The following is a 16757-nucleotide window of genomic DNA, read 5'->3' as shown; positions in this document are numbered from 1 at the left end:
CTATTTTCACAGCTTTTTTTCCAGAAGCTTTTGGGGCCTTTGGGTAAAGCCAAACTGGAGAAAATGTGCTCGGTTCAGGTGGGAGTTAAGGGGTTAATAGACTCCGTCTCCTCACTCCTCCCCGTTTACCATAATGACCACATTTGAAAGGGAAATCATGGCGGATTCACAGACTCCTCCTACCCAGCTGTGACGTAGCATGCTCGTAAAAAGGGCATAAGGGCGGGATCTTCACTGTAGACCCTTGCATGATCATTAGTATACGAGATTTCTCAAATGTTTCTTGCGAAAACAAGCCTGGTCCCTGTAATTGTGCCTAACCCAGCATTATCACAGTGTAATGCTTGCTTATGGAAGACTAGCTTGTTCTGCCGCCCCTATATGGAGGTACTGCAGGAATGTCTGCCCTAGTAAGCGGCGCAACCAGTGGCCATTGTGACGAAGCCTTTTGGATGAGAGGCAAAACTTTGACACTTCAACTAGAGTACAGAAGATGACTCAAGAACCTTCATTGAAGATAAACTGCTCAAATAAACTAAACTAATGTAGTCTAAACTGGTAAACTACCAGGTTTGCCAAAAGGACTGCAGGTTTTTCTCTCAAACTTTTCTTTTGGCCCAAAGTATTGAAAGAGGTTTACGTAAGTGTCAGGAATGTCCATACAAACTCCCTGTTTTGTTTCAGTGTCGTGGTCTTGGCTGCGTGTTCCCGGGGTGCTGCAGCGTTTGGGCTTCACGTACCTCGTCCTGTCTCTGCTTCAGACTTTCTGGGGCCTGATCCCGGTGCCGCTGCGGACGGTGAGTCTCTCTGACAAACTCACTCCAGTCTCCGCAAACAAGGCAGCCAACCTTAAACAAGTTAAAGTGGCACCGGCGCATCCAGGGAAAAACGACTACTGATTTTTGTCTCGTCTCCTGAGTATTGTAGATAACGGTTAAGTCTGAACTTAGATTATTATGTAGCTCTCCCAGCAAATCCCGTCTCCTTTTCAAGAGCGCAGAAAGCAGAGAGCAAAAGTAACGGGATGCACTTGTTTTCCCTTCGTCTCCCTTGCATCTATAGAGAACCTCATTTCCCAGAACATCAACTTGTTTTTTACTGAGACTCATTCTTTGTTGCAGAAGCCGTTTCAGGACCTGACCCTTTACTGGCCGCAGTGGCTGATCATCGTCCTGTTGGAGACTGTGTGGCTGTGCCTCACCTTCCTGCTGCCCGTACCAAACTGTCCCACGTAAGTCCTGTTCACTTTCATCCAAGTAAATCACAAACAAAATACTCTCAGTGCTAGTTGTTTGACTACAATAGACAGAACTCCGTGCCAAACACTGTGTGGAAAGTAAGGCTTCAGCAGCAGCAGCAGAATTGTGTTTAAAGGGAGGATGTTTGCTCTGGTTATGAAATGAGTAGTGACTCAGACAGGTGCCTTTTCACGTGCTGTTGTTCTCCCTCCCCTCTGCTGTTGCTCTGTATTGAACTGTGCTTTTGTTTGGCCACGGATATGAATCATGTCACTCTTTGTTTACACATTCTACATCCTACTGTAGAGTGATTTTAAATTGATTTCACCAGGTATCACTTTACAAAACATTTAGCTGTCCTAGTACAACCTCATAAATTATTTGACCTGCCAAGTACCTCCAGGCCTCACAAATTGAGTGCATACCATACTTATCACCTGACTTCAACGCATCTCTAAAGTATAAATTATCTCTAATTACTACTACCTTAAAGGGACTATACGAGTGTTTAAATATGTTAAAATAATGTATTTCCCTCCCCCCACATGTTCCAGCCCTATCCTAATGTGTAGAATGAGCCCAGACCTATTCACCACAACTGCCTCTAAAATCCTGCACTGTCACTAAAAAAGGTGTCATTTCGGGTCTGAAGTGCCGTCACGCATGAGCTTAATACAGAAGGTGCCATTACACGTATGACCTGAGGTGGCAGTAGTGAGCGTAAAATGGCCAACTTGCATCTAGCCCCTTTAAGAGCCAGCGGGTTAGACGATGATTTCCCCATAACATAGCGCAATCATTTTGCTTTTACAGGGTTTATACAGGCAAAAGAAAGTGAAATGTAATGCTTTTGAATGCCATTTTGATACTATATTTGAAATAAGAAATCTGCAGATATTTCATTTCTTAAAGAGGGGGTATTATGCTTTTTTCAATCACATAGCACCAGTCTATATCACACTACAATGATGACGAAACCTGCTGTTGGTCTGTAAATGCAGTAAATTAGAATAACTGCCTTGTATAAAATTGCTCTCTCAAAATGGCTGTAGTGAATGTCTTGAAATAGGCCTCTGTCTCTTTAAGAACCTCTGACCCTTTCCGACACGCCCCCTCCACACGCTGTCTGTGGCATCAGTGGGGAGGGGGTTCTGCTGAGGAGCAGTGGTTGGTTACTCGGCTGGTGACGAAAGCTCGGAGGCGTCTCCAGGAGGTGGGGGCGTTCCTAGGAGGACTCAGGCAAACCTATCCCTAAAATGGCTGCCATCAGAGTTTTTACAGATTACTCAAAAATACTAGCCTGGCTAACACCAGACTAAAATCACAAGTGATATTTAGTCTGGGGACCACCAATTCATTTTCTCGTAGGAGAGGTGTGGTTTACGATTGTCCATAGCCGTTTATTGGGCAATACGAAAAGAAAAAAAAGTCTATCATGCGTCTGCACGTAGCCACAGCCAATCGTATCATCGTATGAGATGACGCATGACGTACCCGCTGTAAATTATTTAGAACATGGTCTATAGCTTGATCGAAAAATACCATCGCGTCTGCTGCTGTCATGTTGGATCCGTAAATAAACTACAAGCTTCCGTATATGAATAGTGCGTCATCGTCTTGCCGGCCCTCCTCGCTCTGTGATTGGTTCCCAAATCCATGCGAAAATTTTGGCCATGGTCCCCAGGCTGTTGTGCAGTTCTAAATAATTCGAGTGCACACAGCAGCATGGCGTTAGCCAGGTTACAAAAATACGTGAATGTGCCAAGGCAACACTTCAGGCATGTTATTAATGAGGGAATGACATAATAACATGATGTAAAGCTTGAAAAAGTCGATTTTGCATAATACCCCCCCTTTAAGATTAGCAAACATTTCATCAAACAGAGTATAGAGAATTGGACAAAACGTGCACATTTTTAACAAAAATTTGGTCAATTTCAGCCCAAACTGCAACTGAATATGTTTTAGACCACAATCTCGGTATTTTCCATGACCTTATACAGTAAAAATGGTTGAGCTTTTTCACCATTTTCCAATAAATTTAGATTTAATGCCATTTTCACATTTAAGGTCTTGGTTTTGGCACAATTCATGTAGTGCTCTTTAATGTGAGATTTAATGCAGAAACCCTGTTTAATAAAATGTCTAGTTTTCTCTTTTCTTTCAACGTTTTTTGTGTTGTTTTTTATTATACTTCTTTATTGTACAAGAGCACAGGAAAGAGGTACACGTTTCATAGCTGTCACTGTGTAACCATACTGTACCAATGGGCCTTCATCAAGTCCCAGTCCTTTAGTTGGAACATGCAACTCTCCCTCTTCCTATTTCACTGTTTTATTATTATTTTTTTCAACCTTTTTCCGTGTTTTCCATCAAGCTAAGTATAAAGCATGAAACCTTGTCATATGCACTTAAAGACTCTCTCACAGAGCTGAGACATGTTTTGGTGATTTAACTTCTGACAATGCAATTTCTTGGTCTGCTCCGTCTCTACTGGAGCTGCGGTGAAGCTCGGTGCAAAGGGTGTATCCAAAAATCATTATGAAATCTTAATGGTGCAGTAAATGCCCATAGAGTTTTCCGTCTTACTGAAAGTACCTCATTTGACCTCTTGGAAACACTCAAACTACAAATACTTTCCTTCTTATACATTATAAAAAAAACATAAGTCTAGTGGTGAGTGTCGAGGCTGCATATGAGAGAACAAACCGGCACCGTAACAATAACAACAATATATATACAATTGTATAATGACATACATTGAATTTCTATGAAAAGAAAGTGCCTCTACTATATATATTACTTGTTTAAACTGCGGCATCTTGACAAACAGAAACTGAATTAGAACTAAATAAAAGGCATTGTATTTATAAAGGGAAAAAAGAAAAGTGTCCAGCCATAATTATTTAGAAGGTTGTGCATCTTTTGTTTAACTGAAGAGGCACTTTGTCATTGTGAGAATTTAACACGACACCTATCATTGATTTCAAGGCACTATTTAACTGTTTGTTTGTTTTTTCTTGTACAATGGAACAAAATTTGCTTTGTATGTACATTGTAAACTCAGACATTGGTGGGGAAAACACTGTGTAAAGCATTTGAAGCAATTTGATGAATTCTCAGGCTAGTTTTGTAGCTTTTCTGTGCTGATGACCCTGAAAAGTGACCATTCAAGTTGTGAAACGTGCTTATAAACCTGTCCCCGTGAAGAATTGGGATGCTACATTTATGTTTGGAAAGTTATGAATGAGTTTGGACCTACATTTAATTTATTTTGTGTCTTCCTCTTTCATTGGAAAAACAAAAAAAAACAGATATAGGGCCTTTAAAGGTGTATTATGCACCTTTTTATGTGGGTAAAATTAATTTAATTATCCTATTTCAACAAAAAATATTTAAATTTTGTCCTTTTATTCTACTTCACGAACCTAAAAGTTTGCAGTTTGTGTCCAAAAGGTTCAGCACAAAAGAAAATGTCTCTAAAAGTGAGTTATCAATCCCGGGATCTTCAGAAATGGCTGAAGATCCCGGTTATCAGCTGTTGGGCTTCTCACTTAAATATGAAACTGTGGATTTGGCCAATGAAATGTGCAATCAGTAATCACGTGCTGTAAGTGTTTTATGTGGGATAAGTATTAAAAATGAATATAATTATTAGAAAAAAATTGTGCTAAGATGCTCCAGGATCACATGTTTGGAAGGTTTTCATTGTTGTCGGACCCTCAGAAAACCTACGAAACAATTGACCCTGGAGCGTTGTAGAGACCACCAAGATCAAAAATAAAGGCACCATGCAGACCACCACATACAGCCACAGGGTCACTACAAGGTCAAATATGCACAAACATCTACTTTTTTTTCTTGTATAAAAAGTTGCATAGTGCACCTTTAAGGAAGGAAGGGCTTTATTTGTATAGCGCCTTTCATAGACCTGACCACAAAGCGCTTTACATGACACTATTAGCATTCACTCTAAAAGTAAATCAGACGCTTAGTGGTTTATTGGTGCCAATTAGATCCCCCCCTGGAATAAAATCAACCAAATGACTGGGGTTTAGAGATTAGGAGCCTTGATTGTGCAGCCCTTTTGTTGACCTTGCTTCACCTGCAACTTTTAGAGGTGTCAGAAACCCACCAACAGCCACTCGCCACATAGAATAAATATAAAACGGAATAAGGAAAAGCATTATTTGGCCGAACTTGAGTAATAGTCTCTGCTCGCCCCTCCTCATAAACCTGCCTGCTACTCCTCGGACAGTGCACACATTCTAAACTTGTGCATTTATTCATTGTCTGAGGTGAGGTCCGCGCTGTAGCCTTGTGTTTTCTTGTTGTTATGACCGTTTGTGATTTATGGCGCGCTGCTGGAGGCGTCAGAGAGTATAATTAGCCAATCTCTGTGTGTCATGTGCAATAAGAGCAGAGCCAGCAGAGGATCCATCTTCCTCGCTCCGTCTCCCCTCCGCTCTCCGCTGTTTAGGCTGCGTCTCCGTGTGTGTCTCTGACCCCGAATGGCATCGCTGCGAGAAAGATGGCTCATAGATAGCATTTTTCATTCACTATTATTGGACAGTGTTGTGAATATTGAAGCTCCTAATTTTGGAGTCCTGTTTTGGTCTTGGGAATAACTCCTAAATTCAGTGAGGACGCAAAGGATTACCGTGTCTGCCAATTAAGTAAATGCTGGGCCTCTCTTTGAAGACACACTATGTAAGCTACGGTCTAGATGATCAATGGAAGCAAGTTTGGAATTGCAAGCAGTTTTTTTTTACAAATTAAATAGCGTTTTGTGACACTGTCTCATATGACACAGCAACATATAACTTGGAACATTCCCCAGTGTGGGAATGGTTTAATCAGTTATAATTTAAAGCAGTACTTAGTAACTTTTTTACCATAATAAATAATTTTCGCAGTTCCTCTGGGGGTAATGCAAGTGTTGATGGGATGATTGGGGGTCTGTAATCTCCCCCTGGTGTCCCTGGCCATAAAACCACAATTGCAACTTTCCTGCCTCTGGGTCGGAACCACCAATACACACTAATGGATACACGAAGAAGAAGCTAGCAGGCCAACGGGTAAAGCTAACTGTGAGCTAACGCCACTTAAACAGTATTTACAGCTAACGTTGAGTGAAAAAAAATTCTCCTCTGTGTAATTGGATGTACAATATCCCTCTCTCCCTTTGTCTTTTCTGTCAGCGTAGTATTTACTCTCTCAGACAATTAATAAGTAAAAAAAAACGCAACATGCAACGACACCTGCAGTGGCGGTTATGGCCTCTAGAGGCATGAGTTACTTACTACTGCTTTAAGATCAGAAATTATCTTTTTGTCCCGTTAATTCTTGAAATATTAAAGGTCCATACCTGATTTTTTACTTCTTCTTCTATTTTTACAAACAATGACAGAGGTAGCCTAAATTGAATTATTAGGTGTGGTCCATACTCGTTTCTTTCCTAACATATCGTAGCATCCCAATTCTTCACAGGGACAAGTTTATAAGCACATTTCACAACTTGTAGGGTCACTTTTCAGGGTCACTTTCACAGAAATAATAATATAACTATACTTGCAAGGTCATGAAATTGATACAAAAGCTTTTATGATTACTTGCACAATATCCACAAATGTCTGAGTTTACTAAAGAAGGACAAAACAAATTTTGTTCGAACACTCAGGTATAGGGCCTTTACACCATTTTACCATACTGAGAAATGTTCTTACCTGAGGTTAGACGAGTTGATGCGTACCTGTCTGGTCTTCAGTCACGCAAAGCTCACGTAAGAACATACAGTATCTCAGTCTGGAAAAATGGTGGCCTGTTCCTTTAAGTGTAATGTGTATTCTGGCTCATGTGTTTGAATCAGGTTACACGTCTAGTGAAGTATATCATTATCAGGTACAGTGTAATGGCTTTATTGACACTGACCAAAATGCAACTGTAATAGATTACATGAACAAATTTGAACAAATTTGCCTCTAATTCGTCCATAAACTGCTGTGTGTTACATTTCTTTGTGCTTTTAACTTTAGGGGTTACCTGGGAGCCGGTGGGATCGGGGACAATGGTCTCTACACAAACTGCACTGGGGGGGCAGCTGGCCTCATCGACCGCTGGATGTTTGGAGACAACATGTTCAGATACCCCACGTGTAAAGTACGTTTACTCTCTTAGGCCATTTTAATTGTAGTTTTTATTCATTCAGGTGCATTAACATTTGAATGAGGACCGAGAAATGAACTGCTTGACGACATGCATTTCAGAAGTTTATAGATGCTGCCAATCGGATGAAGATGAAATGAAAACCACATCTCTCTCTCTGTTTTTGCAGGAGATGTATCAGACCACGCAGCCCTTTGACCCTGAGGGCGTCCTGGGCACAATCAACTCGGTGTTGATGGGGTTTCTGGGGATGCAGGTGAGACAGATGTTGTGTCCTGTACAGAGAGAGCATTACAGTGTTTTATCCAGAGTTAGTCCTTTAGCCTCCAGTGCTTTTCGAGATCAGTATGTTTCATGGGCGACAGGTGTGATAGCTTCTCCTTCTGTGTAGTAGTATAGTCATTTAAATATGTTTTAAGGTTAATAGCTTAACCTTGGTAAAGATAGACCAGTGATTCTCAACTGGTGGGTCGGAACCCAAAAGTGGGTCTAGCGATGTCTTGCACAAATCACAGAATAGTTCAAGAAAACATCACAGACAGTGAGAGACTGATGGAAGTGACTGGCTTCATGTTAAAGCAGTACGAAGTAACGCTTGCCCCTTGAGGCCATACGCACAACTGCAGGTGTCTTAGCATTTTGCAGTTTTTTAAGTTATTAATTGTCCGTGAGAGTAAATACTACGCTGACAGAAAAGGCGAAGGGAGAGAGGGATATTGTACATCCTATTACACAATGGAAAGAATTTTTTTCACTCAAACTTGGCTGTCAATACTGTTTAAAGTGGCACTACCCCGTAGTTAGCTTTGCCCTTTAGCCTGTTAGCTTCTTCTTTGTGATTCTATTAGTGTGTATTGGTTACTCCAGTCCGGAGGCAGGAAAGTTGAAATTGTGGTTTTCCGGCCAGAGACACCAGGGGGACTTGTATTACCCCCAGAGGGAATACGAAAAGGATTTATTATGGTAAACAAGTTATTTGGCATTGCTTTAAGGTAGGACTTTTTATCCCAAAGCTAACGGCTAGTACCAAAAACAACACCACAATTTGACAACTAAAAAGTATTTATTCTAAAGACAGGCCCATTCTGTTTTGAGTGGCTCGTTGAAAATCTTGGTGGGATTTAAAAAAATGTTTTATTTAGTGTTAGCCGTTAGCTTCAAGACAAAAACACCGTGATGAAACATGGAAGTTTCCTCCAGTTAATTCTTTGCTCCTGATGCAATGTTTTAATGCTAGTGACATGTCATAGGGAAATAACGGGACAGGAAAAGCAGCCTGAGGATACACTCGGAAGTCATGTGACACTCACGCGCACAATACCTATCCCAGGGAACATTTTAAAATTATTCTCCATCTGAAATTGCATGTAAACACTGCCGGAGTCAGTCAAAAATCAATGTTATTGGGCTGTTTTGATCATAGTTTCAGTATCAAAGGCATGTCTACTGCTTATTCACAAAAACATGTGGAAAATACAATATTTTGTACAACTATATGACAAATTACATTTTTATTTGCCGTGGCTCATCATCCTGGGGTAATTGTGGGTCCTGTAACCATACCACTTGAGAGCCACTGATCTAGACTATCATTTATAAAGCTGCTAAATGCTATTGCTAAGCTGCTAACCTGTTCATTTATTTGACATTGGATTTGTCCACACAGAAAATGCTGAATAGGTTAAACTTTTTAAATACGGGGAGAAGACAAGTCACACGTTATACAACTCTGACCCGACTTCAGCCACTGCTTTAGATCCCTATTAAAGATGTGAATGTATTGGACAGTAACATTTTAAACCCTGAATATTTTCTTCATTGGGTCGATTTCCCGCCTCTTTGTGGAGGCGCAGCTGCTTTCCTTCATTGACGATATCTCTCTGGTCGCCGGGCTGGAGCTCGAGGTCCAGCCGGAGACGCTCATAACCATTTGCGTTTGTGGGAAGCTGCCGCCTAAAGCAGCCGCATTACTTTATCCCCCCTGGACTGTTCCCACTGATCCTGTCCATCATCACGTCACGGCCACGAGACCAGGTGTCCACCCCCGCACTGCAAAAAGGGAACATAACACCACCTTAAAATGACACAGAGGAAGAACATTCATTAAAATCTTTATTTGAATGGAGCTTTGCTGAGAACAAAACAAGCTATTTTTTTATTCCAAGCCATAATAATCAATCATAAGAGTGAGTTTTAAATACAATCTTCTACCTCCATTTGGCAGAACTTTCTTACCTAATTATAAAAAATAATCCAAATAATCCAGTCCAAATGTAGAAACAGAAATTACTTGTATCAAGCTTTTCACACTGAGTATCATCAGATCAAGCCAAAAAAACAACAACTGTACTCTGTAATCATGGGTCGTCTCATGGCAGTTCGAATCCTGGCTCCTGGAGGCGGAGACTGACAGACCCCAAAGCAGCTATAATAGTAGCTTTCCACCACCAAGTACGAATGAAAAATGAATGAATAATTTCACAGTAGCGCTTTCAGAAACTTGTCAAGGTGGGGTGAAGTGCAATACAAGCGTAATCTGTAATAATTGAACTCAGGCTAAACCCGGACTAAATGAGGACTTACCCAAAGGAGGCCAAAAAACTGCTGATTACGATTTCTAAATGCTTGACGCCAGGACACCGTTTGAGCAGCACTGTCTGCGTAGATTGGTGTATGAATGAGAGAGTGAATGGGTGACTGGTTCCTTACTGTAAAGCGCTTTGGGCCTAATGAAGGTAGAAAAGCGGCAAATAAGTTGAGACCATTTACTCTACTCAAGTACATGGACACCCCTCTGCAGATTTCAAGCATTCAAGTACCGGTATATATTTTTAAGGCGAGACACTGCAGGTGAATAGGGAAAATTAATTATTAAAATTCGACATATCAATTTGAAACTCATGCCGTAGATTAGTGGAGTAAATATGAGGGAAAAGTTTTCTGTCATTTTATGTTTCCATATAAAATAAAAATAAAATTTCCCATATTTTCGGCAACAAAATCTGAGTGATGGATTGAGCCAGGTGTAAATGTATAGTTTTATTTTGGATATCTGTTTTTAGTTGAGATTTCGCCTTGTTTTTTGAAATTCAAAACTCAATAAATGAGGTATTAAAACATCTCCCTGAAAAAAACCTTGACAATAAAGACTGGAAAGTTTTAAGTCAGTAGGTGCTACTTATCTCTTTTTTGGTCATTTTTTTGTAATTTTTTGTCAATTTTTTGTATTTTTTTGTTGTCAAATTTTGTCAAATTTTTGTTGTCATTTTTGTCACATTTTTTAAATTTTTTTTGTCAATTTTTTCATCAATTTTTTCATCAATTTTTTCATCATTTTTTTGTCATTTTTTTGTGACATTTTTGCCACTTTTTCATCAATTTTTCGTCATTTTTTTGTCAATGTTTTCTCACTTTTTTGTCACATTTCCATCATTGTTTTCGTCTCAGTTTTGTTGCTATTTTCACAGCTTTTATCTAGAAGCTTTTGGACTGGGGTAAAGCCAAACTGGAGAAAATGTGCTCGGTTCAGGTGGGAGTTAAGGGGTTAAGAGACAAACTTGGCCTAAAACCTGAAAATGAAAAACCATTTGCCCGCGGTGTCTCCCCTGAAGATAGCCTGTTTCTTTTTTGCAGTGTTGCTCTGAGCTAACCCACACTCACCCCGGCTAATGTCCACAGCCGAGGCCTATTTATCATCACCAAATTAAGCAGGGAGCACGGGTGACTCACAGCCCACATCTGGCTCGACGGGACGGGGCGAAGCGCAGCCTCTTTGTCAGGGACCTTGACACCGCCGTCCCAGGCCTATTGGATTTCCTCAAGGACGAGTGAAACAAGAGAGCACTTGTTGTTAGTGTTTACATGCGTTTTCTCATTTCGTTTTTGATCGTTCCTCTCTCCGCAGGCCGGGAAGATTATTATTTTCTACAAGGGGTCAAATGTCGCGATCCTGGGACGGTTTCTGGCGTGGGCAGTGCTCCTGGTAAGTAAACACAGGTTTTAATATGTTGGATTGCCAGTAAATAAAATAAATCTTGCAAAATACATTTATTAGACACCTCTGACCCTATGAAGCAATGGAGAAGTGAATGAATTTGCACTGTACTGTACTCCGCATTTAGTTGTTGTAACCTTTGTGGTCTTATTGCAACATTTATAGCTCTCAGTAGTATTGGTATAAGGGAAGATCTTTAATTGAAAGACTAAAGGCAACCACCACATCCATAGAATTAAGTGTTTGCCATAACTATATTAGATATAAAAAAGAAAATACCTACAAAATGAACGGAAGTGTCTTTGTTTTGAGCGGCTCACATTTCCTCAAACCTGACTCGTCACCATGGAGATGTGGACTAAAGGCAGGCAAATATGAGATCTAAGTAGGCAAATCCATTCTTTGATTACCCACTGCATAAACAGACTTTTCTGTCTGTAGCTGGTTATTAGGAGCATGTTTTGAATTGATGGCAACAGATCAATTAAAAATGTTTCACAGTGCCTTTAAAGGGACTATACGGAGTTTAAAAATTATAAAATTATGTATTTTCCTCCCCCTACATGTTCCAGCCATGTCCTAATAGAATGAGCCCAGACCTGTTCACCACAACTGCCTCTAAAAACCTGCACTGTCACTCAAAAAGATGTTGTGCCGTCATGCACTTGCCTGGCTCTGCCATACTCTTCCCTGTTCATTCCATGCAGGGAATTAGTCTGGTCACGGAGCAATTGGAGCAGTTTGAACGGGCGGGCCTAACGCGCACAGATTGTCAGTGAAATAAACCAATTAGCGATTAGCGGACGTGACAACAGCTGTGTCCAATTAAAAAAATATGAAGTGAATATAAACTCACGCGGAGAACGCGAGGCAAAATCCTTGACTACTTCATCCAATAATTAGTTTTGGCTGATGTTAACGTTAATTGAACTAAAAACATAGAGATGCAGCGAGTGACGTAACCTTCTCATTTCTCTGTGACGGTCGTGATTGGTTCGGCTAGGCCTTAGCCGCCAATCAACAACGTGTCTACTGTGCGTGGCCAGACAAAGAAGGTGGGTGTGGTTTATCAGGCTAGTCATGCACGAGCTTAATGTAGAAGCTGCAGTTACGCAAAAGACCTGAGGTGGCAGTAGTGAGTATAAAAATAACAACTTGCATCTGGTACCTTTAAATTACATAGGAAGTTGAAGAGCAGTGGTCACTGTTTGTCAAACTCAAGATAGTACCACCTACGAAAACATTTTACGCTCCAAGCACTCCCACGAAATCTAAAGCAAGAGGTTAAAAAGGGTGTAAATAAGACTTAACTATGACTTAAATGGGCTAGTTCTAAGAAGAAACAAATTGAGTAAATAAAAAGTTATTAAATTGATGAATAACACAGAGGCTTAACCTAAGCACCAGGAGGAGATGCTCATACCACTGTTTGCATTCAAATCATTATGCGACTGGAAACAAAAAGAAGAAACAGCCAAATGACAAAGAAATAATACAAAAAGAAATCGGCTTTTGTAGTGGACCTGTTCTCCTCAATCATTTTGTATTAATGCACATGTTAGACTAGATTCCACTGTTAAAAAGTACTGAATATTGGAACATTCTGTCGTTTAAACCCATTATTTCAGCGATTAACAACCACACATTTAGCCTGCCACGTTTCCTCAAACTTGAAATCAATTTCTAATTTAAAACTCAGGCACAAATCACTTAAACGCCTCCTCCAGGTATGACTCACTCGGGTTTAGCACATCCATTGTCTCTGTTTGATTTCCTGGTCGCAGGTGGACCACGCGTGTTAGTCATAGCCGCCCCAGCCTCGTGTGTGTGTGTGGACACGTTTACCAGGACACGTGGGGACTCGGCGTTCAGACAGCGAAATTTACAACATCTATAACATGTTTTAGGGTTTAGATGTGGCTTCAGTCAGGGAGGTTTTAAGGTTTGGACACGAGTGGAAAAAGGCTACCTGTTGATTACATTCGCAAACAGGTTAATCGTACATTCATATAAAATACATCCAGGAGTATCATTTGGGAATAATTGGGAGAAGACTAATAATATTAACTACTACATTTATACAGGAATCATATGCATTTCAGAACATGTCTATTGAAGTAGTTTGCTTAAGATAACACAAGTAGCTGAATAGGTTTTAGCTGTTTTTTGCCATCCATATATTATTATCATTTTCATGGCCATAATTCACTGCCTCACAAAAAAAACCTCTAATATTCCATTGTACGGCCTTTAGCTTTCCAGTGTTGATCCAGTGTTGCATTACTTTTCACCAAGATCTAGTACTGATGATGGGAGAGTGTGATCACAGTGCAAAGCCTTCTCCAACACATCCTAAAGATTCTCATTAAGGTTAACTCTGGTCGCCGCTCCATGTGGGAAAATGATGTCTCCTTGAATCGCTGTTTCACATTGTGAGTCTGCTGAATCCTGGCATTGTCATATTAGTCAGCTGGTCTAATTGTTTGGGCACATGAACCTAGACCTGACCAACAGATCATAACAGCTAGTTAAATCCATGTGCCGACTTTTTTCTTTCTCAGTGCAATTGGAGTTCTTGTTAGTATTTGTGCTTATGATTAAGGTTAAGCTCCTATGAAATAGAAGTTTATCAATGACCCCACAAGACGCATAAACCCATCAGGTCTTATTATGTCTGTGATGGTGGTACAGTTAAACAGCGTCATGTGTGGCTTGTTTCCGGACAGACACTCACCTCCAGGCTTCTCTCTTTCTCTCTGAAGTAGGATACATGTGTTTTCAGGTTTGACAGAGTGTACGATTCATACAACCCAGTAAACAAGAGCGTAATGAGGAACATGCTCACACCTGAAGAGGACAAGGAAAACAAGGATACTGTCAGAAAGTACTATTGAAAAGAATAACGTAAACAGTGGTTCAGATAGTGCCTTTTTGCAGGTTTTCTGCACCATAGACCACGTCTTTGACAACAGTGCAGCAAAATTCAACCATTAGCTATAGACACAGATAGAGATTTCCAGCTGGACGGGGCTTTCATTTCTGTGTGACCTTTTGCATTTTCTCCCTGTGTCTGTGTAGGTTTCCTCTGGGTATTCCGGTTTCCCTTACCTCGAAAACATGTTCATTAAGATGTATGTGAGAGTGAGTGGATGGTGGTGGTCTGGTTCTCTGCATTTGACCCATCCTCAATGCCGCTGGGCAACCTGCAGGAGCAGTGGGCAGCCAGCATTGGCAGGTGCCAGGGGACCCATCTCCAGATGGGGAGCCAGGCTAATGGTCACAAACACTTGGCAGGGGGATTAGCCTATTGTAGCCTGCATGTTTTTCATAGTCGGGAAAACCGGAGTACCCAGAGGAAACCTACGCATATACGGGGAGAACATGCAAACTCCACACAGAAAAGACCCGTCCAGCCTGGCTGTGAAGCACGAGCGCTAACTGCTGCACCACGGTGCCGCTTTAGTGATCTACCCCATTGGCAGCTGTGGCTACTAAGGTAACGTGGTTACCCCCACCGAATATTGAATGAATGTAAAATTGCCCCATCATATAAAGCGCTTGGTGATCATGTCTATGAAAGGCACTACATGAATAAAGTCCTTTCTTCTTTGGCGTCATGGTGCTGCCTCTCAGCAGGAGGTTCCCTGGTTCCATTTCTGGGTCGGGTGCAGTTTGCATGTTCTGACAACACAGTGGGACAATTTTTTATTACATAAAGGTCCAAATAAATTAATAGCCCTTATTAAAAACAAACAAATAAATAAGAATAATGAAATCATCATATTCATAATGCTTTCTAAAGCAGTACCATCTAACTCCCTTTTATTCTGCCAAATATCCAAACTCAAAACTAAGCCATGAGCTGTTCTATCTCAGGGCTGGTCAATCTAAAAACTTCAACCTAAGTGCAATCAGCGATTTATATTTTTTGTTTTTTCTTTCTCTTACATGGACCTGTCATATTTGTTTTGATCCATTCGGTCTGGGTGGTCTCAAAAATGCAGAGTAAATCCGAGCAGGCTTCTGTTTTGAGATGAGGGGGGCGTCCCGGTGGGAGAGAGGTGTTACGTGAGATGGACCAGACTGTGTTTCTGTAGGCCACTGACAGGAGGATGGTGCTTCGCTCTATAGTGTAAGACTGACAGTTTTACAAAGAGGATGTGCTCAGCTGGACTGGGCTACTGTCTTGTTTTGGTGTCGAGATATTGTCAAATGAGTGGGTAATGTTGTGAAAGCGCGTTAGTGTTCTCTGGCGTTTGAGCGGGACACTTCCTGACGGAGCAGAGCCGTGCGCCTGAGGTGATGATGGAGCTAAAGGAGCTGCAGCCTTTGAACAAAACTGTGTCAGAGAAAAGAGAGGAAGTGTGGTGGACAGAGCAAAACAGAGCAGAGAAGCTACGCAAGCCAACAGGAAACTGCAAATGTCCAACGTCATTAACTGAATAATCCACAGCAGTTGTGTGAGAACATCCTCTGATTAAATCTTTAACAGCAAAATAGTTACCAGCAGCTTCATACAAAACAAATCATTTTGATATCTAGCCTCCACATGGTACAATATATTTCTGACTCTAATAAATACAGAGGGAGATAACATAGTGGGGCCTTCGGTCATTTTTACCCGAAAGCCACTGGAGCCCGCGGCCTATAAAAAATGACCCAAAAGCCACTGAAGATTGTTGTAAAAAGAAGCAGAAAAAAATATGAATGTATGACTATTTTAAGGCTCTTTTTTGGAGTGTACATTTTTTGACATTAGGGTGCAAAATTAAGGGCCACACAAGGGTTAAATTTAATATGAAGCAATCAGGTCACTCATGTTACAAACATTTACGTTATAAATGAGGTGATAAAAGCATGTTTTTGAGTAAGTCCGTACTTGAACATAAACATGACCTATCTGTGTCCGCCTGTGACGTGAACATTTAGAAATCAATTATGGATATTACTGGTAGCAATTGTAATGCTTATCCATACTTACAAACACATTTTACCTGATGTGAAAGTTGTAGTAGTAGTAGTTGTAGTAGTTTTTTTGTGTCCTTGAGCTGATAATGAGCCTAACACTTTGGGTTGACAGTAAGTAGTACAATCGTTCAACTACATTGTGTGGATCAGATGTTGGGTTAATCCTGAATCGCTTCGACGCCGCCGCTGTGGGCCAACCTGACCAGCATGTTTTTGGAGGTTGGGGAAACCGGAGCACCCTTTTCCTCTCCAAACTGAACTCTGCCACTAGACTCACAAGAAATGCCGCCTGCAGTGGCAGCAGTCATGAGGCGACATAGTTGTCAAGTGTTTTGGCCGGGAAACTGCCGTATTTTATCCGATTTTACCCCATTTTGGAGCTTGGTTGTAGT

The 16757-nt window shown here is 40.9% G+C and overlaps 1 protein-coding gene across 1 annotated transcript in view; it reads left to right on the top strand.

The window, feature by feature from the left end:
- Positions 1 to 16757, top strand: part of LOC306966004 (heparan-alpha-glucosaminide N-acetyltransferase) — a 57796-nt gene that overhangs the window by 28221 nt on the left and 12818 nt on the right. Inside the window, exons 11-15 of the mRNA XM_079560635.1 lie at positions 685 to 797; positions 1122 to 1231; positions 7274 to 7397; positions 7573 to 7659; positions 11308 to 11385. Of these exons, the coding sequence (XP_079416761.1) occupies positions 685 to 797; positions 1122 to 1231; positions 7274 to 7397; positions 7573 to 7659; positions 11308 to 11385 (512 nt within the window). The remainder of the gene's footprint in view (positions 1 to 684; positions 798 to 1121; positions 1232 to 7273; positions 7398 to 7572; positions 7660 to 11307; positions 11386 to 16757) is intronic.

Source organism: Gobius niger, assembly GCF_951799975.1.
Source record: "Gobius niger genome assembly, chromosome: 7".
NCBI lineage: Eukaryota > Metazoa > Chordata > Actinopteri > Gobiiformes > Gobiidae > Gobius > Gobius niger.
This window is presented reverse-complemented; position numbering and strand designations above follow the sequence as displayed.